This window comes from Symphodus melops, assembly GCF_947650265.1.
Source record: "Symphodus melops genome assembly, chromosome: 11".
NCBI classification, from domain to species: domain Eukaryota; kingdom Metazoa; phylum Chordata; class Actinopteri; order Labriformes; family Labridae; genus Symphodus; species Symphodus melops.
In genome coordinates, this window is record NC_136701.1 from 347,905 (window position 1) to 371,904 (window position 24,000).

Here is a 24,000-nt window from a genome sequence, read left to right on the forward strand (position 1 = left end):
TGCTTTAACTGCAGCGCCCCCTGCAGGGACACACAGGGGACTGGAGGGACACACGGGGGACTCCAGCGCCCCCTGCAGGGACACGGGGGACTCCAGCGCCCCCTGCAGGGACACACGGGGGACTCCAGTGCCCCCTGCAGGGACACACGGGGACTCCAGCGCCCCCTGCAGGGACACACGGGGACTCCAGCGCCCCCTGCAGGGACACACGGGGACTCCAGCGCCCCCTGCAGGGACACACGGGGACTCCAGCGCCCCCTGCAGGGACACACGGGGACTCCAGCGCCCCCTGCAGGGACACACGGGGACTCCAGCGCCCCCTGCAGGGACACACGGGGGACTCCAGCGCCCCCTGCAGGGACACACGGGGGACTCCAGCGCCCCCTGCAGGGACACACAGGGGACTCCAGCGCCCCCTGCAGGGACACGGGGGGGACTCAGGATTCAAACGGTCTGAGGTCAGAACGGGGAGTATCGACTTATTGAAGTAAATTCAGAGGACGGTCGGGAACAGAAAAAAGACGATGATTGGATGATCAGGTCCGACTGTGTCGACCCTTCGCCCGGCGTCCTCTGGCTGTGTTTCTTTCTGTTATGATGAGCTGAACGGTTGTTTTTGTGTGTAAAATTATTTGAAGGTGAATTTTCTCTTCAACTTTTCAGGCCCAAAATCAAAGTGGCAGCGAGCAGGACCGATCAACCGAACAGAAGACGAAACAAAGAAAGAATGCAGACCAGGTGGACACGGACCCTCCTGCTGGTGGACTGGGACCCAGTTCAGACTGAAAGTAACAGTGGGGGAGGGGGGTGGGGGGGGGGACTCCGCCTGCTGACCAATCAGATGTCCGAGTGTGAGCTAATTGTGCCATCGCAGCGTAACGAATCAGAGCATTCGGTTTCGTTTCGCTCTTTTGTTGGTGAATTCATCGAGCGACACGCAGCAAACGTTTTCACGATTAATCTGACATCATGTGCGCCCTCCGAGACCCCGCCCCCTCCTGGTTAACCCTGCTGTCAGTCTGAACGCAGGCTCGGTCAGGTGAGGGTTCTTCATGCAAACATCATGTGTCTCAGTGAGTCAGACAGAAGGACAGGTGTCCTCTGTACCACCTGTGGTCATGGGGGGGGGGGGGGAGGGGGGGGGGTGTGTGGGGGTGTTAGTGAAGTCTGATCTGGCATTCCCGGCAAAGTGTGGTGATTTACCTGAGCCACCCCAGTGACAGTAATAGCTACACCCTCCGCTGTCTCTACATCCTCACACTTGGGCTGCAGGGTCATAATCTCAAGCGTTATCCTGTGAAGAATGATGTGGAAAACAAATCAAAAGAAAAAACTGACAAAGCAAATGAAGGGAAGGGCCGAGAACGAGACGAGGAAAAGAAGAGGACAAAGTGAAACCATTCACCCAAGGACTCCAGATCACAAACAGCGAGGCTCAGTGAGACGCCGTCTCTGCCACTATCAGTTTGAATCTGTTTGTTTATTGACCTCAGACGGAGACGGAGCGAGTGTCCGAGGAGAGAAACAAACACAGGCGTTAGATTGTTAGTCGAAGCTTCCCTCGCTCTCGGGCGCCAGCGACTGCTTGTTCTTTTTTTTTTAGGGATGGGGGAGAGGAGGGAGGGGGGGTCTTTCGGGATGCATTACCTGAGCCACCCCTGTCACATCCAGGGGAACACCCTCCGATGTTTCGATATTCTCACAGCGACAGAGGATGGTCATAACCTCCAGAGACATTCTATGCAGGCAGGCGGGCGGCGGGCGGGCGGCGGGCGGGCGGGCGGGCGGGAGTAGCAGAGGCAAAACAGTAAGTTGGTAAGTAACAGCTGTTAAGAATGTCAGTAACCAAGGTGAAGAAGAAGAGAGGAGGGGGAGGGGTTAAAGACACAAGCTGACCTCCTGTGTCAGCTGAACCGTGTTTCACAGCGAGGCTGCGGGCGCCGCTTCACACGGAGCCATACTAACAGGGGGCGTGTCCTCCGTCTTCACGTCTGCAACACGCTTCACCTGAATTTAAAATCAATCTTTCATTTGCACTAAATTCACCTGTGCCTGCAAAGCGCCGCGTCACTGTATGAGCGAGCACTGTGCAGGTCGGACACGCCCCCCCCGGTGGGTCGCTGCACGGCAGCCATCTTTAAATGTCACTCCTGGACCAATGAGGAGTGATGGTGACTCTGTCCACGAGTCAGACACTCGACGTTCCTGCTCTCTCACGTCTCGTGGTGTTCTCCGCTCGGGTGTCATCACAACGGCGTGCGCTAACGGCGTTAGCTCATGATGTGATGCAGACTTCCTGTCTCTACTCGTCTCTCTGTAAATATCAAACTCTGGATCTTACACTGAACGGGGGAGGGGGACCTGACGATCACATTCAGTAAGACGTTCACAGGGGGCACGCACGCCGTCATGGCCGTCCACGCCGTCCACGCCGTCATGGCCGCACTGACCACAAGAAGCATGAATCAGGTTTCAGGGAAAATTCTGCTTCTTCATGTTACTGCCGTGAGTTTGGACTTTTCAGACGCGTGTTGCTCACGTGGTGATGGCGTGTTCAGCACTGGCGTTCTTGTCTCTCTGAGTGTTTACAGGAAGTGAAACAAAGAGAGAGAAATCCACAGATCATGTGACTTAGTTTGAGATTTAACAGGAACGTCGGAGCCGACCTGTTCAGTCCAGCAGCTCCGCCTCCAGAAGAGTTGGATCAATGAGTCACCGGCCTGGACATTAACGTGATTACTGCATCACAGGGAAGCTGCACGGCGCCCTCAGCCTGTGCACACGGCGCCCTCAGCCTGTGCACACGGCGCCCTCAGCCTGTGCACACGGCGCCTCTGAAGATAATTGACATCCTCCTGGTCTGATGGTGAAACTGAGCGACGAGCAGCTCGTCTAGTCGGGGATTTAAAGTCCAGTCATGCATCAACCTTATTTGAGTGTCCAGGTCGACCATCAGGTCGCCTAGCAACCGAACACAAAGAGCAGCACTTAAGGGAGGGGGGGGGGGGGGGGGGGGGGGCACCAGAAGAAGCAAAGCAGGTTAGCAAAGAAGAGGCAACAAAGCAGTATGAGCAGAGACGACCTCGTGACAAACAGGAAGTGGTGACGGATGAGATACGAGCTGTCACTGAGGGCGGATCACCAGCCGCTTTATCTGATTACAACGCGCGTGGTCAAACATGTGACCGTTTTAACACGGCGGCGTGCGGGTTGACTCCCCCTGCGCTGTAAACAAACACAGCTGTCTCTGCTCGTCTCCGGCCCGCTCGTTAGGAGGCGAGGAGGACTTCTCTAGACCTGGATCAGGATCAGAAACAGTGTGATGTTTAGTTTCATGTCCTCCATCATTCTTTCAGACTTCCTGTAACCTCTCAGAGGGAGAGCGGCGAGGAGCGGCGAGGAGCGGCGAGGAGCGGCGAGGAGCGGCATATACACTTCTATTTAGAATCTGTTTCGAATGTTTCGCCCGTTTGATGAAGAGAAAACTCTTCTTTGTTTATTCTTCCCGACGCCTCTGCAGTTCAGAAGGTCACCATGACCTTCATGTTACTGTGAACTGGTCGTTGGGAGGACGCCGTCACACACCACGACCACGTGACCGAGTCTGACGGAGATGTAAACGAAACTGTGCTCAAACAGGAAGTGGACGGCTAGTCTGTGCTGGTTTTGTTCAGACGTGGATGCAGTTAGCAGGACGCACTCAGCCTGCGTGCGGTTGCCATGGTTACTCCTTATTTTTTTGCAGTCTGGCGGATTGACTGTTACTCGTGAACGCAGAGCGGGAGAGGGAGCACGCTCGGGTACGGTACGATGGTGCGTGATGTCGGCTGGGCGCCGCCTCAGTGAAAGTGTCACTCTCTCATCGAGCTTCCTGCAGACGTGTGACCTGCGCTCCAACGCGGCGCCGGGCGGACAGCTCTTACCTCTGGATGTCGGAGATGAGCCACCAGGCCCAGGACCAGCCTCCCACGATGTACGTTTTCCCATCGGAGCCACAGCAGCCGCCTGTGGAGGTGAGCACAACAAACATGAGGCGGTCATCACAGAGCGGCCCGGACGTCTTCCTAACACGGCGTGCTAGCCTGTTAGCCTGTTAGCCTGTTGTAAGTGGAGATATCGGTGTGACCTTTGACCTGTGTCAACACTGTGGAAAAACTTTGTTCAGAGATTTGTGGTGATTTAAGTCAACAGCTCGTCAATCCACAGCACCACACCTTCACCTTCAAAATAAAAGCACCACATGTTGTAATGTTCACAAGGGAAACTAAAATATTTAACTGACGGGACGCCGAACGCTCGTGTGCGTTTAGAACGCGGCGTGACTTCAATGTTTTTATATCAAAGAAAAATGTCAACGTCACAAGTTAGTGAGTGAAAGAACCAAACAATGCTGGATGTTCAGAGTAAATGTGGGCGGAGTTTCAGATCAGGAGGGAAACGTACGCTGGAGTAATCCCAGGATGAGTCAGCAGAGGGCGCTAAGCGGCGTGTTCTGGTCCCCGGTATGAAACCGAGACTGTCAGCAGACGGCTTCAAGCCTCTACCTGAGCCGCTGAATCCTCTGACAGAGACTCTCTTCTCCCAGCCCTCCCCTGGCAGCCCTGCAGCGTTCTGCCCCACCAGCAGGCTTCCAGAGAGCCGACCAATCAGAAGAGAGACAATACATCGACAAGATGAGCACACAAAGCTCTCAGATTCACTCAAATGTTCAATAGGAGAAGATGAGACTCAGTCATCACATCCTGCTCGCGGTTTCAGATGATCATGTGCTCTTTAGCACGCCGCAGAAACAAGCAGCGCTCCATTTCTACTTCCAACCACAACGCTTGTTCCTCTGGTGAGACACGGCCTCTCTCTCTCCCTCTCTCACACTCGCAGCCATCATGATCTCACACACACTCACACACACACACACACACACACACACCCCCCCACACACACACACACACAGCAGTCTGATGTTTTAATCTCCTGTGTTTAGTGTGACATTCCCAGCTGTCACACGTTAACTGACGGACGGGGGGGAGGGGGGAGGGGGGGGGGCTATCTTTACCGCCACCACCCAAAAACTACAGCCAGACTCATCGACCTCTAACTCACACACGCTGGTAACGTTCCCGTCATCAGGTTAACTCTTTCAGGGTCACTCTGGGGCGTTTTAATTGGCTCTCCAAGACACCGGCTTCCCCCCCCGTGTGACTGAACCGTCTCAGAAAACAGAAGCAGAACAATGTGCAGAGCAGGAGAAAACGCACGGAGTACTCAGTATGACCATGGGCCTGCCGTCCTATTGGCCGGCAGGTTTCAGAACATACCGCCGGCGTAATTGGAATTCCTGACGGCACTCACGGCTCAGAGGCCGGAGGAGGGGCTCCGTGTGGATGAATGAGTTTATACAGGCCACTAAAAGAATCTAATCCTGTCGTAGGGCTTTTCCTTCTGCCGGTCCCAAACTCTGGAACGATCTCCCATTGCACATAAGACACGCCCCCTCACTGTCCATTTTTAAAACTCATCTTAAAACACATCTTAATCTTTGGCTTTTAAGCCAGCATGAGACTCTGTTCTTGTTTTAGTGTTTTATTGTTTTTATTGTTTTAACCCTGTTAGTGTTTTACTCATGTTTTATGTTTGTGCTCTTCATGGATGTTCAGCACTTTGTCACAGCTACGGCTGTTTAAAGTGCTTTATAAATAAAGTTGAGTTGAGTCGTCAACTTTGTAGAAGCGAGCTTTTCCTCACCACACGGAGGGAAGGTGGCGTTACTGCACGTGACACCTTCATTCACAGCAGGAAGTAACAGCAACACACCCCCATAAACATTTCACATTCGTGGAATCATGCAGTGTTGAAATCAGGATGTGCAGCTCACACACTGTCACACACACACACGCACACGCACACGCACACACACACACACACACACACACACACACACACACACACACACACACACACACACACACACACACACACTCTTTGTGTTGACTGACACAATTCTCAAACGTTTGTTTACAATGGAAACTCCCCCGCTCTTCAGCTTGGACAGATTCAAACCCTGGTTTTGTGCAGTTAAAGGTTAGCGTGTCTCACGGCGGATGAATACGTTACGCTGTGTTTCCTGACATCAGAAGAATCCCTGACAGAATAAGATCTGACATTCTAACATTCTCTTAGAAACGCCAGTATCAAAAATCTGCTGAGTCATGCCGGTGGTGTTTGTGGCGGGCTTCCTTTAGCAGCACGGTAACGTAAGTTCAACTGCACCTGCCACAGCCAATGGCACGCCAGCAGGGGTCAGCGGCGTGCAACACTCCCCCCCCCCCCCCGAGTCATGTTCATGAATAACGGCGGTCTTGCTCTACGCCATGAATGTGAACTTTTTAAATTATTGCTAACGTGAGAGCAGTTCCATATTTCATCTTTACCCATGCTACCAGTTAGCAGTTAGCACGTAGCAAAGCTAATCCCAGCTAACAAGGTTAGCCTTGCCAAACAGAATAATCGATAGCAGAAAAGGTGAAAGGAAATCCCACTGATACGTAGCGTTAGCATACTGAAGTTTAAATACTTTAAAAGACAGTTCTGTTGATATCAACACGGCATTAACCGTTTCTAAACGCCATATTTGTGACTATTTGTGAGTGATATGCGGCGCTGGCCACCTGCCGGCATGCCATCGTCTACAACTGGACTCAGAGTGCCGTGCGAGCTGAGCTCACATGTTGCTGTTAGCCCGGCATGCCACGAGGGACACTGTCATGCCGGTGCTCTTTAAGCGCGGTGCAACCTGTCACGTTTGTTCCCTTTAAGAAGACATAAAATCCACTTCCTGGCTTTTTGTCCCACAGTTTCCATTAAAAAAGGGTCAGGGTTATTTGACCTCTGTTGTTGTCTGTCTGGGATTTGGACCCGTCAGGTGTTTCCTGTGTCAGTGGAGGAGTTTGTCACGGCCTCGCTCTGTAATCTAATAATTGGCTGTATTCCTCTCGCAGCTCTTAACCACCTGAGATAACCACCACCCTTCACGAAGACGACGTGTTATTAAAAATGATAAACCAAGCTTTCCCAAATCTCACTTCCTAAAGAGAGCGTCTACTTCGGGAAAAAAAACACAAGTGAGGGAGATTTGATGAGGAAACATTTCAATTTAAGATCAAACAAAATGAAAAACAGATGAGGAACCAAAACTCATCCAACCCCGAGACGAGACTTCAACATACTTTGATTAAAACACCAGAGATGACTAAACACACAAACTCAGAGGGAAACATGGCTCCCTGAACTCTGTTTGGAGCTAACGCTGCGTTACAGTTTGTCGGAGAAGTCGCAAATTCAGCGTTCCCATTCCGAAGAGAAAAATAGATCGCTCCCTGAAGACGGAAACTCGGAAAAATGTAGTAGCCTGAGTTAGAATCCAACATGGCTGCTACGTGCATCAACCGCACGTTAAAACTGCAACTGTAAAAGTGACAACGTGTTTTTGTAGGTCGACCAGGAAGTAGCTACGCCGGTGGTTCCAACGAGAATTCTCCTATGGGATTTGGGGATTTTGGATGATTGCAGAAAATAATCTCTGTGGCAAACACACAATTCTGATGTGTAGCTGTTCAGTTCAGATCGATAATCTTTACAGATGAACATCATTTATATGAAGTTTGAAGAGTTAATGTAGCCCGGAGAAGTAAAAAGCTAACGTTATGCTACAAGCTAGCTACACCGTACCTTAATGAGTTGTTAATTAACCTAATATTTACATCTCTCCAGCGACCAGACAAATTTCCAGATTTCAGGTTAACATTTCTCCCGAGTTCCAGCAGAAGGAGCGACGGCCGCCCGAAAAGGAATAAAAAGATTACATGGACAAAGAAAACAAACATTACAAGACCGAAACCATTAAACTAATCTATTATTGTTCTCATTAAACCACACTGAGGAGCGGGCTAGCAGCTCCTGCTCATCGTTTCTTTTCAGTCTCATTTCGTTCAATAAATCGTATCGTGCGATACCGTATGGTGCGATGTCGTATCGTGCGATACCGTATGGTGCGATGTCGTATGGTGCGATGTCGTATCGTGCGATACCGTATGGTGCGATGTCGTATGGTGCGATGTCGTATCGTGCGATGTCGTATGGTGCGATATCGTATGGTGCGATGTCGTATGGTGCGATATCGTATCGTGCGATACCGTATGGTGCGATGTCGTATGGTGCGATGTCGTATGGTGCGATGTCGTATGGTGCGATATCGTATCGTGCGATGTCGTATGGTGCGATGTCGTATGGTGCGATGTCGTATGGTGCGATATCGTATCGTGCGATGTCGTATGGTGCGATATCGTATGGTGCGATGTCGTATCGTGCGATGTCGTATGGTGCGATATCGTATGGTGCGATATCGTATCGTGCGATGTCGTATGGTGCGATATCGTATGGTGCGATGTCGTATGGTGCGATGTCGTATCGTGCGATATCGTATGGTGCGATGTCGTATGGTGCGATATCGTATGGTGCGATGTCGTATGGTGCGATGTCGTATGGTGCGATATCGCATGGTGCGATGTCGTATGGTGCGATGTCGTATGGTGCGATGTCGTATGGTGCGATATCGTATGGTGCGATGTCGTATGGTGCGATGTCGTATGGTGCGATATCGTATGGTGCGATATCGTATCGTGCGATGTCGTATGGTGCGATATCGTATGGTGCGATGTCGTATGGTGCGATGTCGTATGGTGCGATGTCGTATCGTGCGATATCGTATGGTGCGATGTCGTATGGTGCGATATCGTATCGTGCGATGTCGTATGGTGCGATATCGTATGGTGCGATGTCGTATGGTGCGATGTCGTATCGTGCGATATCGTATGGTGCGATGTCGTATGGTGCGATATCGTATGGTGCGATGTCGTATGGTGCGATGTCGTATGGTGCGATATCGCATGGTGCGATGTCGTATGGTGCGATGTCGTATGGTGCGATGTCGTATGGTGCGATGTCGTATGGTGCGATGTCGTATGGTGCGATATCGTATGGTGCGATGTCGTATGGTGCGATGTCGTATCGTGCGATGTCGTATGGTGCGATGTCGTATCGTGCGATGTCGTATGGTGCGATATCGTATGGTGCGATATCGTATGGTGCGATGTCGTATCGTGCAATATCGTATGGTGCGATGTCGTATCGTGCGATATCGTATGGTGCGATGTCGTATGGTGCGATGTCGTATGGTGCGATGTCGTATGGTGCGATGTCGTATGGTGCGATGTCGTATGGTGCGATATCGTATGGTGCGATGTCGTATGGTGCGATGTCATATGGTGCGATGTCGTATGGTGCGATATCGTATCGTGCGATGTCGTATGGTGCGATATCGTATGGTGCGATGTCGTATGGTGCGATGTCGTATGGTGCGATGTCGTATGGTGCGATACCGTATGGTGCGATATCGTATCGTGCGATATCGTATGGTGCGATATCGTATGGTGCGATATCGTATGGTGCGATATCGTATGGTGCGATGTCGTATGGTGCGATACCGTATGGTGCGATATCGTATGGTGCGATACCGTATCGTGCGATATCGTATGGTGCGATATCGTATGGTGCGATGTCGTATGGTGCGATATCGTATGGTGCGATGTCGTATGGTGCGATGTCGTATGGTGCGTCCCAGGCGGGGTGAAGGTGTGAGGAACATGATGTCCATTGTTGTGTTTGTTCACCATATTTTCCTCTATGGAGGTTTATTCTCTGATGGGCCCACTGCCCAACACAAATGTAGTTTTGCTTATGTAAATTATGTAATCTGAATTATTTTTTTTGTAGCGGTACGATATGACTTATCTTATGGTTTAATAAAAAGTCCTCCAACTCAGGCTACAAAAAGTCAATTCAACACGCTGTTATAGTATTAATAAAATGATAATTATATCATATATAGTTATTAAATATACCATATAGTTCTAGTTTTTAGAAGTATTTTAAAATGTAAAACAGGTGGCTTTATTCAGACTAAATGAGATATTAGTAGTTAATAGTCATTTTTTATCTTAAAGGTTATTTTGACGTTAGTATTTTTTTTCTCAAACAGGCGACGGACCTTTAACGGCTCGTTAGTAAAAGACTCTCGTTATATATATATGTGATATGTTGTATTTAAATAAACGTTTAAAAGCATCGCGGAAGCAGCACGAACACATCTTAATGTTACCTGAAACCACGAGGGCCTCGTTCGGTCCCACGGTGTGACAGTTTCCCATTTTACCGACACTAACGGTTCTTCACCGGAAACACTCGACGGACAAAACAAGAATTCAGCTTCCAAACACGGTTTTCTCCTGATGTTTTTCTCCCACCGACTCTCACTAATCGATCTTTGGATTTCTTTTTCTTTTTTTTTTCACAACACAACAGTCGAGCAGCGGCTGCGTCGAGCACGGCGGAGCACTTCCTCTTTAGACTTTCAAAATAAAAGTATTTTGTAAACAAGGTTGTGGATGAAATCAAACACTCGTACTAGAAGAAAAACATCGCGGACATTCCTCCGGTCGTTTACATGGACATAATACTAATAATGATAATTAAATGAAAAAAGAAGAACTTTCTTTTACATAACACCTTCATGACCGTACAGTTATAATGTGTAACCATGGTTATATTAACACCAGGTACATCAAATAATTTACATAAAACCTAAAGCCCATCAGAGATAATCTAGCATCCTGATAATAGTAAAAGTGCAATATATAAGAGTTTAAAATTCAGCAGTTACAAATGAGACCCGATGCCTTTTAGTCATGTGGACAATGTAAAGAGGTTGAGAGATAAATAGTCTCCATATGACAGAGAACACAAAGTTTGACTTTAGCATATATGCAAGAATGACGCATAAGAACCCAAATAACACAAGAAGACAAAGACATCACAGCCATAGAGTTACCCAAACACATAAACAACATCATTGCTGACACACAATTACAACTTGTCACCATGGAGTGGAAACAATGTCCTGGCTTTAATTCATCGTTTGTTGTTAATCTAACTGTAGGATATATTTGTAGAAAGCATCAGCTGAGTATTTTTTGTCACGTCTGATGACTCATCCTGCACTCATGCTCACTCCAACACTACAAACCTCTCATTCACAGCACGGGTCTGAAGTACTCGTTTGGATTTTATTTTGAAGGCCACTTCTGCCTTCTTCAGAGTTTCTTTGACTAAATTGACCCAGATGATCAGATACCCCTCCCCTATGTTCTGCCCCTCCTCCGCAGCACATATAAAAAAAGGGTGTGGATGTTTAGATTTCCTCTCACGCATGAAACCTGAACCAGAATCTGATCAGACCGGACTCTGGGTCCCTCCTCTTTCTCTCCTCTTCCCCTGAACCCCGGAGAAAACGTCCCGGGGTGAAGGAAAAGAGTCAGGAGAAGTCATAAAGGACTTAGGGAAAGGAGATCGCGTTGTTTTGACCATACGACCTCCTTTCCACTCAGCGACGTCATAATGTGACGGCGGCGGAGGTTATGACGTGGGTCTGCCGTGGAGGCGCTACAATGTTCAGAATATGGAATATATATATATATACATACACACACACACACACACACACACACACACACACATATAGTCCCAGTAAGGGGCCCCTGAGGGCTGACAACTTTAAAGTGGAGCAGATAACAGATACACCGTCTGACAGCACTCACTCTTGTTGCCATGCTTAGTGAAAATAAAGATGAGGGATTATCTGTTTATATGAGAGAAATGGAAAGTGGGAAAAAGAGGAGCATCAGGACCCTGGCAGACATGTTGGTGATGAACGCTGGTTGGAAAGGCTGAAAGGGGGGGGGGGTCTCAGATCTCAGATTTCATTGTATTGACTGAAGATGTTTTGGCTAAATCTTTTCCATGAGGCCTGCAGATGGACATGGGGGACGAGACATGCTCCGGGGCAGGAAGTGACTGGGACCCGGCCGGTTCCTCTACAGCCAGCATGTGAACATGTGACACATCTTCAAACTGCTTACACAACAGTGGAGTGACATGAAATCCTGCTGTACTCTGCAGGGTTTCTGTGCCCTGGTCTCCTGTGAGGGCAGCAGCTGCTAACTAGCAGAAGATCCAACATGTGTATTATCACTCCGGGAAGTAAAGCCACAGCTGAAGACAGGACAAGTTGTTGTTGTTGTTTTTAAATTATTTGGAAGCTTTACGGCCGGGTGCGAGAAGCTGCTCCGCCTACAGGTGGTGAAGCAGCATACTCCCTTTAAGAGGTGTCCTTCTGCCCTGGACTGAAACTTACTGTCACTCACACTGACTGACATTCAAACGTTACTCTGTCATTGCAACTAGCTGAAGTGCCTGCTGCACCCAGCAGGGGGCGCACACACACAAAACACCACGGGGACAGACTTACCAGCATGTAACATAACCTCGCCTATATACTGTGTTACTGAGTGTCTCACCGTGTCAATGTCATTGACTAACCCTGAGACATTAGAGGACATGAACTCTATCTTATGTTCTCTTTCTTTATTTGATAAACAGTCGTCAGCAGGGGCGCCGTGGAGGTCCAATCTGAGGGCCCGTGATTACTAGGGGCCATAAAAATAGTTTCAATATTCAATTATTAACCTGTCGCCATAAGTTAAGACTTTAACTCCAGTGTACTGATAAAAACACAGGCAGGAAGTCTCTGTGACTGTTCATTGGTCTTATTATAACAGACTCAGAGTTTGTGGGGCGGCTGTGGCTCAGTTGGAGTCGTCATCTCTCAACCAGAATTTCAAGGATTCGATCCCCATCTTGAATTTCCCCACGGGGATAAATAAAGTTTTAAAAGAAAAGACGTTAACATGTTCAAAATGCGAAATCAATTCACGGGCTGACAGATTTGGACAGCAGTGAAAGGGTTAAAACCTACAGAGCTGGGGTGGATGAAGGTTTCAGATGGAGCTGGCAGAGGGAGCAGAGAAGATGAGCCCGGCCAGAGCAGCTTAAATAAAGCGGCATGAGAGCTATTAGCCAATAGGATGCTTTGAAACAAATCAGCTGCTTGAGATCAGCTGACAGCTGCTATCAAAAACACTGAGCCTGGACTCACACTGCTCTAAAACTCGCTTTGTCATCTTTAAACAGAATAAGTCGGCTGTAACGGCTCGCTCACGTGTCCGGCGTGATGACAGTCTTCAGGTCACTTTTAGTGCGAGTCACAGTTATTCTTTATGGGGGTTCATCTGTCATGTTTAAAAGTGTGGAGCAGGTTTGGGCTGTAAAGACTTGTTGTGATATGTTTTCATGAGGTCCACAGCTCCTGGCAGCGCTCCCGCAGTATCTCCTGTCGGTGACCTCCTCTCTTTAAAGGTCACATGACCTCCTCCTCCTCTTCAGGTGAAATCAGTGTCCTCGCTCCTCTTCATCATGTGTGTGAAGTGTGTTGTTGTAAATCCACTCTGATCCTGTATTTGATCATGTCTATAAACCCCTCTATTTCAGCCATGCTCAGAACAGGCTGTTTCTGTGTCTGTAGCTTTAAATATGTAAATGAGCTGTGTCTGACCACGCCCCCTCTCTGGAAGGGCTCGGGTGTACCACCTTTTCTTTTTTATTCGCTGATTAAATCTTTCAAACAAGACCACATTTTCTGTTTCATGTCTTATTGTTTAGCATTTTACATTTCAACATCAAATTCAGAATTCTTCTTTATTCAGTTATTTGTATCTTTATTCAGAAACATGTCTGTAAATATATCAGAGTTATTTTCATCTCTTGTCCGTGAAACAGAATTTACAAAAGGCTGGAAAATCAAATCAAATGTTTATGTTACTAAAAGCTGCAAATAGAAAGTAGTTAAACTGACAGATCACAGGTACATACATGATCACAGGTACATACATGATCACAGGTACATACATGATCACAGGTACATACATGAGCCATGCAGGCCAAACAAGAAGCAGCATGTGGTTCATAGAAACACACAACAGGACACGTAACACTATTAACAGGTAGAGGTCACAGGAGGTCACGCCTGAAGCTCAAACTGATAATTAATAAACTCAGATAATTCAAGTTCATTTTCGTCCGTTAACTGGGAGCGCCGCCTAACTCGAGGTTTCATTAAGTCCAAGTCATCACAAGGACACGTACCAGTGTGAGACAAACAGGGTGAAGAGGATTTTATGTGACTGTTGAATCAGGATAATAATCATAAAAAGGTTGATTTAAAGTGGTTTAAGGTGTTTTAACAAACGTCCTGTAAATATCACCAACAGCTGCTTCAACATGACAGTCACTTAGAGCTAAATGCTAATCAGACCAATCAGAGAGCAACAACCAATACCACAGCAACATCAACAAATCCAACTCATTCAAGCTGAATTCACTTCCACAGTCTGAAACCACAAACATGCAGCATGCTAACCCACACTCTGCCCGTTAGCAACACGCTCATACAACCCTAACCCTAACCCTAACCCAAAAACAAACATGTTCTTATTGATCATCCATGACCTGATCTGCAAACTTCACCAGTTTTATAACTGAGACAAAGCCGCTCTCATAAGCTCCTGGAGCGGCCGCATGCTGAGGTAATCATTAAAGATAATAAAAGGAAGGTTATAACAGCCGGCGTCACCTGCATCCCAGTCAACCTTTCCATGGAGTCAGGGCCCAGACGAGCGACAGAGGTGGCACAGCAGGGAGCCGACATGGAGCAGCAGCAGCTCAGCAGACCAACATGGAGCAGGCAGATAGAATTCACGCTGGCTGGCATCGGCTGTGCTGTGGGTCTGGGCAACGTTTGGAGGTTCCCTTATCTCTGCTACAGAAGTGGAGGAGGTGAGAGACATTTCAGCCTGTTACTGTGTAGTGAAACTAGACCACCCTCTGTACATGCACGCACGGGCCCCACGGCGGGGGTCCAAAGGTGAACAAACAGTGTGGAGCGGCTCTGCTGTCAGCTTGTATGAAAAATGGATAACGTGTTGAGCTCAGTGAGAGTTGGAAACAAGAATGGCCTCGTGTCGTGTTGTTCACTGAAGTCATTGTTGGGTCTGTGTGGGATTACACTTCCTGTCAGGACGAGAGAAGAAGATAGGAGGGTATCATGAAGCTAGCAGACAATGTGGGTGAACGTTTGTCATGACCTCCTGCCAGGTGCCTTCCTGGTGCCGTACCTGCTGATGCTGGTGGTGTTGGGGATCCCTCTGCTCTACATGGAGCTGACTGTGGGTCAGTACACCAGGAGAGGGCCGGTCCACGCCCTGGCCATTGTCTGCCCACTCTTAAAAGGTAGTCTGAGGGAAGACATGTTTACCCCGTCTGTGAAGTGTCCACACACACACACACACACGCGTTCTTTGCTTCCTCTGTCCTCAGGTGTGGGATTAGCATCAGTGGCCATCTCCTTCATAATGTGCACCTACTACAACATCGTCATCACCTGGGCCCTCTATTACCTCTTCAGCTCCTTCCAGGCGCCGCTGCCATGGCAGAACTGCAACAACACCTGGAACACTGCAAACTGTACCAACCACGCCACCAACAGCAGCCACTCCTCCACCGCCAGCCAGGAGTTCTTCAGGTACGTCTCGGTCTGTGCGGGAGAAACATAAACCAGCCCAGGTAATGATTGCTCTGCAGCTGTCTGTTCATAGGTGACACGTTTTAATCTGAAGGGTCACATCCAGGATGAATCCTGCTTTTCCTGTCACCTCGGCTTTGTTCAGACTTCCGACCAAATCTGATCAGAATCCAATCTGACTGACCAGATCTGATCTGCCCGTCCATATTGACCTGTTCTGATCCACATTGGTTACTATGGTAACAGGTGACACCCAGTAAACAGTTTTACAGATCAGTCTGTCTGCAGGCTGTTTTACTGCGCTTGTTTCAAATCTTGTTTTCCGCCTGATGGATCGACGTCGTTTTTGTTGTTGTTGTCGATGGTGTCGCATTACGAGTGACGCAGAAGACACACTGAAGTGACTGAGACGTTCAGATTGAGTCGGATCTGAAGGAATCAGATCTGAAGGAATCCGATCTGAAGGAATCCGATCTGAAGGAATCAGATCTGAAGGAATCCGATCTGAAGGAATCAGATCTGAAGGAATCCGATCTGAAGGAATCCGATCTGAAGGAATCAGATCTGAAGGAATCAGATCTGAAGGAATCAGATCTGAAGGAATCAGATCTGAAGGAATCCACCTCCTCAAGTGGTTTGAATCAGATTTGGAATCTCATGTGTCTTTTTGTGTTCAGACTGGCAACCAAATCAGATTTGGAGGTTCAGTGTGAACAAGGACAAAGAGACAACTCACACGCATGTGTACCCGGGCTGAACGTGCTGAAAGGCTCCTGTCAGACAGGGATTCAAACCAGGAACCTCCTCACAGTGAGGCAGCCCGCGGGGGTTAAACAGTAATAAAGCTCACATAGGGGCTGCTAAATCTTGTTTGGGGGATTTGGATACAGAGGGGAGGGGGGACAGCGGGGGTGTATTGTAACAAATGTCTTGTGTCCTGCCTGTCTGTATACTGCTACTGGATGCCTTGAATTTCCCTCGGGATCAATAAAGTATCTATCTATCTATCTATCTATCAAAGCTGGAACACAACATGCGGTGTAATTGACACAACATCTTATCAAAGTCATGTGCTGGGTATCAGTCAGAGAGTTTATGACACAAGCTTGGCTCCGTCTCAAGGAAGTGATGGAGGTCAGATGTCAGGTCGGCGTGAGACGTTATCGTCACCGGGCAGATTTAAAGATCAAACATGTTGGATTCAGACTTTGGTGGTTTTAGAAAAGTCACGATCACTTGGCTGTTAAAATGTGAAACATTTCTCACTTTTATTTCTGGAAGAAATTTCTGGGTACAAAATGTAAAAGTTCACATGAATCGATCAGTTATTACCAGTCGGGTTTAAACAAAGTGAAGAGGCCCAGTATGGTGCCCTGTGGGACACCAAATACTCCTTCTCTCCTGTCTGTCCTGTTGTGACTGATGCGTATCACTGGTGTAAACGTAGGACGTGAGTGTTTTCACGGATCCACTGCTCTGTCTCTTTCTAGATATAAGATGCTGCAGCAGACGAGTGGGATCGAGGAAACAGGAACGATCCGATGGGAGCTTTTCCTCATTCTTATTTTTGCTTGGATCCTCATCTATCTTTGCATCTTTAAGGGGGTGAAATCAACAGGCAAGGTGAGTGAACAGGGAACACACATGTCTGGGAAATCATCCCGTCTATGTTTGAGGGCGTCCAGACTCTTTAGACCAGGGGTGTCAAACTCCAGTCCTGGAGGGCCGGCTTCCTCAGACTGTTAGATGTCTCCCTGCTTGGACGCAGCTGAATCCAATGAGTGACTCGTGATCAGGCTTCTGCAGAGCTTAATGACAACACGTTGTTTTAAAGCAGGTGAGTTAGAGCAGGGAGACATCTAACAGTCTGAGGACGCCGGCCCTCCAGGACTGGAGTTTGACACCTGTGCTTTAGACTGAGGTTCCTGACTCAACCAATCAAATGAAATCTTCTTCAGTTTGGACTTCAGATGGTAGAAACCATGTGACAGATCCAATATTTAAAAGGTTCTTCAAAGACTTAGTTATTAAGTTATTATTTCCAGATCCCAAAGCCAAAGAGCCGTCTCAGACATGGTGAACAGCCAATCATAGTACAGACTGTTTGAGGGCCCTGGCTCCGCCCCTCAAGATGTCAAGCATTTTTCATGTTTTATATGTAAAGGGAGCGTGTAGAATATAAAACAGGAATGTTCCTTTGATGCAGGCTCAGAGTAAATTCACACCTGTAGAGGTGGCCCCTGTCCACACGTCATGATGTAAACTTTGCACATTTTAAATGACTTGGCTTTGATGTGAAGTGTGTTGGCCCTCGGGGGGCCCGACTGGTCTGCCTCAAGCATCGTTTCTTCATGGCGGTCTCGGCAGCGTCCTCTGAAGGACCGTCTGACATTGTACAACCACGTTGTGTTTTTGTGGGACTTAAAACTGAGAATGGAGTCGAGGATTGTGCCGAGACTGGACTTCTTCTTTTATTACTTCAACACAGAACGCCTCGAACTCTAACGGCCTCTCGACGGGCGAGTTAGAGGGACGTGAAGGGACGTGAAGTGTGACGGTCCTCAGAGACGAGATGAGAGCGGCGGGCGGGCGGTGTTTGATAACCTTTGTTGGTTTCTGTTGGCAGGTCGTGTACTTCACGGCTCTCTTCCCGTATCTTATCCTGGTTGCACTGCTGATCAACAACGCTCAGCTCCCGGGAGCGATGGACGGGATCATATACTTCATCGTGCCTGAGTGGGAGAAGCTGCTCTCGGTGGAGGTGAGAGGAGCGAGGCGCTGTAAGCACGTCTCTGCTGGTTGATGGTGATTACGACGGCCCCTCTGTGTTGCAGGTCTGGGTGAATGCAGCCGCTCAGATCTTTAACTCCATCGGGATCGGCTTCGGCTCGCTCCTCGCCATGTCCAGCTACAACTCCTTCAACAACAACGTTCTGAAGTATTCCGCCTCAGTCAGTGCTGCTTTTACTGATCTTTATGAGACCTAGAGAATGATGTGCATCCTCTTTGTCCACAGGGACACGCTGACCATCGCCATCATCAACTCCCTCACCAGCATCCTGGCAGGATTTGTCATTTTCTCTGCGTTCGGATACATGTCTTACCTGCAGGGCATCGCTATCAACGATCTGGCTGTGGATGGTGAGAAACTAACAAACAACGTTTCAACAGGTTCAGACGACTTTCATTGAACAGTCAAATCACACGACTCATGACGGAAGGGAGGACAGAAACAGTTTGGGGTCAAGGGAGGAGGGACGAAGGACGGACGGGTTGAGGGATGAACGGATGAGACACGTCTGAGACCGAGACGAGGCAGAGTAAAAATGATTTAGATCAGACCTTCAGTTGTTCTGGAGAGAAACCTTTGTAACAATCTGTCTGCTCATATCTTCTCCCTCTTTATTTATCATTTTAACCTTCATTTAACCAGGAAGAAAAAGTCTTTAAAAACCTCTTTTTCAAAGTGTCCTGGACAAAAACCAGCAGCAGCACGAGTAACAGCCAGCGAGCAGCCGAACAGAAACACAAAAACACGTTTGACCTCCACGTCTCGTATGTTTCATGCTTTATTGGATCACCCCCCTGCTGGACTCTTGTTTGTGCGTGTGTCCAGGTCCAGGGTTGGTTTTTGTTGTTTACCCACAAGCCTTTGCCAACATGCCGGTGTCTCAGCTGTGGGCGGTGATGTTCTTCTTCATGCTGCTCTGCCTGGGACTCGACAGCGAGGTAGTTCCAGGAGACGACCTTCACTCCACACGGTGGAATGATCGCGTGTGACTTGTTGTCGTTTCTGTGACTTCCTGTCAGTTTGCCATGGTGGAAGTGATGGTGACCAGTCTCATGGACGAGTTTTATCAAAGTCTGATGCAGATCTTCAAGCGGAAGGAGCTCTTTGTTTTGGCGGTCTGCGGTGCAGCGTGTCTTCTTGGCGTTCCTCTGGTCATGCAGGTACTCGCTCTCACGTCCGTCCTCAGCTCTTCACCAAACTGTTCGTAACGCTGCGTCTCCGTCCAGGTGGGGATCTATGTTTTCCAGCTGATGGACCACTACACCGCCATCGTGTCCATCATGTTTCTGGCCTTCTTTGAGATTCTCGCCATCTGCTGGTTTTATGGTAGGAAACTGTTTGAGATGTTTAACTCCTCGAGTGATAATGAGAGTTATAATTCAGAAACTTAACGGCAGGTTGGTCATTTTCAAAAACTAGCATGATTTTAAAAATAGCATCTTCTCCGTTCTCTGTATCCCCCCCCTCAAAAGCCCCGCCCCTCACTTACATGCACAAGCCCCATTGGTCCAGAAGTGGACCTCGGCTCATGCTTTGAGAGGCTGTGATTGGTTTATAAAAAACGAACCGTCATCAGACATTGGTGGAAGTTTGCTGATGATGGATTTTCTTTGTTCCTTTTTCAGAGCACAAACATCATAATTAAGTGTATCTGTATCTGGAGGAAATGTCCTGACCTGCCTTTCATTCATATAGCACCTTAAAGATCCCAAACACTCGGAGGAGTGTGAGCCTGAGTGTTTCTGCAGGGGGCGCTGGTGTCCTGCAGGGGGCGCTGGTGTCCTGCAGGGGGCGCTGGTGTCCTGCAGGGGGCGCTGGTGTCCTGCAGGGGGCGCTGGTGTCCTGCAGGGGGCGCTGGAGTCCTGCAGGGGGCGCTGGTGTCCTGCAGGGGGCGCTGGTGTCCTGCAGGGGGCGCTGGTGTCCTGCAGGGGGCGCTGGTGTCCTGCAGGGGGCGCTGGTGTCCACCTGACGACAGGCTGCTTGATAGAATATCTCTGAGAGGACTCTCACAGTGTTTCTGACCTGTGATGAGACTCGTGTCTGTTCTCTGTGCACCGTCTGCAGGGGTGAACCGACTCTCCAGCAACCTGAGGGAGATGACCGGACAAGGAGCCAACATCTTCTTCATGGGCTGCTGGCTGATCGTTGCTCCTGTGCTCATCACTGTGAGGAAACACCTTCTGCTCTTATTGACACCTGTCACACTTCTCTGGACGTAACCCTCCTCCGTCCTGCAGGTGATCCTGGTCTTCTCCGTCATTCAGTTCAAGCCGGCCCGCTATGAGGACGACGTGTTCCCTCCCTGGGCTCAGGGGGTCGGCTGGGTCATCGCCATGGCTTCCATCATCTGGATTCCTTTGGGCGCCATCCACACGCTGTGGGTGCTGCCGGGATCCTTAATGCAGGTGAATGTTCATTAAGCACGAGATTTATTTTGTGCTGTTTGTGCCTTCAGAGAGGGAGAGGGAAGGTCGGGCGAGTACGAGTAACACAGAGAGAGAGAGGGAAGGTCGGGCGAGTACGAGTAACACAGAGAGAGAGAGGGAAGGTCGGGCGAGTACGAGTAACACAGAGAGAGAGAGAGGGAAGGTCGGGCGAGTACGAGTAACACAGAGAGAGAGAGAGGGAAGGTCGGGCGAGTACGAGTAACACAGAGAGAGAGAGAGGGAAGGTCGGGCGAGTACGAGTAACACAGAGAGAGAGAGAGGGAAGGTCGGGCGAGTACGAGTAACACAGAGAGAGAGAGGGAAGGTCGGGCGAGTACGAGTAACACAGAGAGAGAGAGGGAAGGTCGGGCGAGTACGAGTAACACAGAGAGAGAGAGAGGGAAGGTCGGGCGAGTACGAGTAACACAGAGAGAGAGAGGGAAGGTCGGGCGAGTACGAGTAACACAGAGAGAGAGAGAGGGAAGGTCGGGCGAGTACGAGTAACACAGAGAGAGAGAGGAGAACAAACCAGATGAGTAAACACCAGCAGCCTCGTCAGATCGAGTCGCTAAACGTGGATCCTCTTCTTAGAGGTGGCGTGCAGACAGTCTGTAGAGGTGGCGTGCAGACGGTCTGTAGAGGTGGCGTGCAGACAGTCTGTAGAGACGGTAGAGGTGGCGTGCAGACAGTCTGTAGAGACGGTAGAGATGGCGTGCAGACAGACGGTAGAGATGGCGTGCAGACAGTCTGTAGAGGTGGCGTGCAGACAGTCTGTAGAGGTGGCGTGCAGACAGTCTGTAGAGGTGGCGTGCAGACAGTCTGTAGAGACGGTAGAGGTGGCGTGCAGACAGTCTGTAGAGGTGGCGTGCAGACAGTCTGTAGAGGTGGCGTGCAGACAGTCTGTAGAGGTGGCGTGCAGACAGTCTGTAGAGGTGGCGTGCAGACAGTCTGTAGAGACGGTAGAGGTGGCGTGCAGACAGTCTAAGCCCCTCCCACTGGCTCCAGGTGAATGACGATGGAAATGTGTGGAGATTTTTCAGGAGTTTTGTGAAAGCATCATATTCAGTAAAAGCAGCGATCAGACACGAGCTTGTTTCAAATATGAAGACGGTTCAGGAGACGACACGACGAGCAGAAAACAACGACGTTACAAAAGAAATGTTTCTCATCGACTGAGAGACTGAAGATACGATCCTGTGGTCATTAACAGCCTCCTTCCTCTGTGTGATGGAGAGAGCAGGAGATCATCATGTGTCTCTCTGCCTGCAGAAGCTGAAGCTGTCCATCACTCCCTACGCGCTGAATGAAAAGCAGAAGATGGCGTACTATGAGCGGGGAGGAGTCTACCCCGCGCTGTCCGTCATCAGCTCGTCCATCAGCGAGAAGCCTCCTGCTGAGACAAACTTCTGAGACCTCAGGACGCTCTCCCGTCTGCAGCTAATCACTCATGTTTGTCCTCCATCAGATTCAAATCTTCCACTTCTGTGAGACAGAAGAAAACGACGTTAATGATTCACATGATTGTGAAAGTGCTCTGCTGCACGTCTGCCATGCAGATATTAAAATCAGTCTGTAAATTAACTGATCTTTGTAAAAGCAATGAGATGATTCGGAGAGCGGAGGTTTAAAATCTTTTATTGTTGTGAACATAATTAGTTTGATCAACACCTCTGGTGCTTTTACTTTGAAAGGGGCGCCATCTTCAGGTCATGTCTGTGAATGCATCTGTTTCAGCCCTGTGTGAAATAAACTTTGACCCGGTGTGTGCCGATTCGTGCTGCTGACTCATTATAGGAGCTGATATCTGCGTGTTGATAATAAAGGGAGTACCTGAGGACTCGATGACATGTCAAACAAATTGTAAAAAAATATCCTGTCCCGAAGTCCACAGCTCGAGTCTGATTCTCTGAGCGCTCAGAAACGTTGGGGTGTGACTTCCTGTAAAACAACTGATCAAGTTCGACTTTTTTATCCTGGAGGAAAATAATTTATTGAAGCTGCATCCTGAGGATGACGCTCCGCCCTCAGACTTATAACTGCTGAGAGATTCATCACTGTGACCTGCATGAGGCACAACAAGTGTCACCTTCAAAAACTTCCTCCTGTTTTACCTTCTTGCCTCTCTCAAAGGTCACATGACCTCCTCCTCTTCAATCAGTGTCCTCGCTCCTCTTCATCATGTGTGTGAAGTGTGTTGTTGTAAATCCACTCTGATCCTGTATTTGATCATGTCTATAAACCCCTCTATTTCAGCCCTGCTCAGAACAGGCTGTTTCTGTGTCTGTAGCTTTAAATATGTAAATGAGCTGTGTCTGACCACGCCCCCTCTCTGGAAGGGCTCGGGTGTACTCGCTGCTTTCTGGCTCCATGTCCTATTGTTTACGGTGAGAAGGCAGACTCAGAGGGCAGAACAAACACCTAGCTGTGGGAGTGTCACCCACCTGGGGGAGGGGCTACTGCCCTTTGTGATGTCATGAAGGGAAAACAGCCTGTTTGAGCACACATTTTCTGAAGAGTGGAGCAGGCAGAAGAGAGAGAGGATGGACTTTTCTCATCCTTTGGAGAATAAATAAAAGTGAACAGAAAACAAAGCACGGTGGATTTTTATGCAATCTTTGTTTTTATTAATTCAAAGGAGAAAGTTTATTCTAAACGTGCATGGAGTCAGTGTTTGTTTCCAGTGTTTGACTTCCTCGTGACTCGTCGGTAATGAATCCAAAGTGCAGAATAACTGAAGGTACACACAGGTAGAGGAGTGTGTGTGTGTGTGTGTGTGTGTGTGTGTGTGTGTGTGTGTGTGTGTGTGTGTGTGTGTGTGTGTGTGTGTGTGTGTGTGTGTGTGTGTGTGTGTGTGTGTGTGTGTGTGTGTCGACAGTTTGGATTGATTGGAAACGTTTGCAGGATGAGATCTGAAGCTGGATCCAAAGTCGTCTTTGGATCCAGCTCCGACTTCACCATGACCCGGTTGACCTTGAGCCTACAAAGACATTTAGTGTGAAGAGTGTCATCAGGTGATTCTGTGTGTCTTCACTCCTGGGGGAGGTCGGGGGTGGAGCCGAGCGGCGTGCTGCGGGACACACGAGGGAGGGAAGTGAAGAAACACAGAAAGCCGTCAGTGAGCAGATGGTGTGCGGTGGCCTAGCGGAGGGTTACAGGTTACAGTTAGCATGAGGACACGTTAGCTATGATCAAAGTTA

The 24,000-nt window shown here is 48.9% G+C and overlaps 3 protein-coding genes across 4 annotated transcripts in view; 2 read left to right on the plus strand and 1 right to left on the minus strand.

Annotated features, from left to right (window-relative positions):
- Positions 1-10,470, minus strand: part of LOC306832130 (flotillin-2a) — a 19,640-nt gene extending 9,170 nt beyond the window's left edge. The window contains exons 1-3 of one of the 2 annotated variants that reach the window (XM_079356570.1): positions 10,214-10,470; positions 3,924-4,005; positions 1,648-1,738 (exon numbers count right to left, since the gene is read on the minus strand). In XM_079356570.1, coding sequence (XP_079212696.1) covers positions 1,648-1,738; positions 3,924-4,005; positions 10,214-10,262 — 222 coding nt within the window. In that variant the 5' untranslated portion in view covers positions 10,263-10,470. Of the gene's footprint in view, positions 1-1,203; positions 1,295-1,647; positions 1,739-3,923; positions 4,006-10,213 lie in introns of both variants that reach the window. The other variant, XM_079356569.1, reaches the window with a different exon arrangement.
- Positions 1-21,814, plus strand: part of LOC306832121 (uncharacterized protein) — a 250,674-nt gene extending 228,860 nt beyond the window's left edge. Inside the window, exon 6 of the transcript XR_013780183.1 lies at positions 21,769-21,814. The gene's annotated coding sequence lies outside the window, so the exon portion shown is untranslated. The remainder of the gene's footprint in view (positions 1-21,768) is intronic.
- LOC306831171 (sodium- and chloride-dependent GABA transporter ine) lies at positions 14,712-22,688 on the plus strand (the record flags this gene model as incomplete). Its single annotated transcript, XM_079355117.1, has 13 exons — positions 14,712-14,841; positions 15,160-15,294; positions 15,382-15,586; positions 17,077-17,209; positions 18,213-18,347; positions 18,421-18,524; positions 18,603-18,727; positions 19,203-19,315; positions 19,397-19,537; positions 19,604-19,703; positions 20,442-20,542; positions 20,615-20,782; positions 22,073-22,688. 13 exons carry the CDS (start codon positions 14,712-14,714, stop codon positions 22,211-22,213), a joined length of 1,731 nt encoding a protein of 576 aa, XP_079211243.1. The 3' UTR covers positions 22,214-22,688.
- Between the last annotated feature and the right edge of the window lie 1,312 nt (positions 22,689-24,000).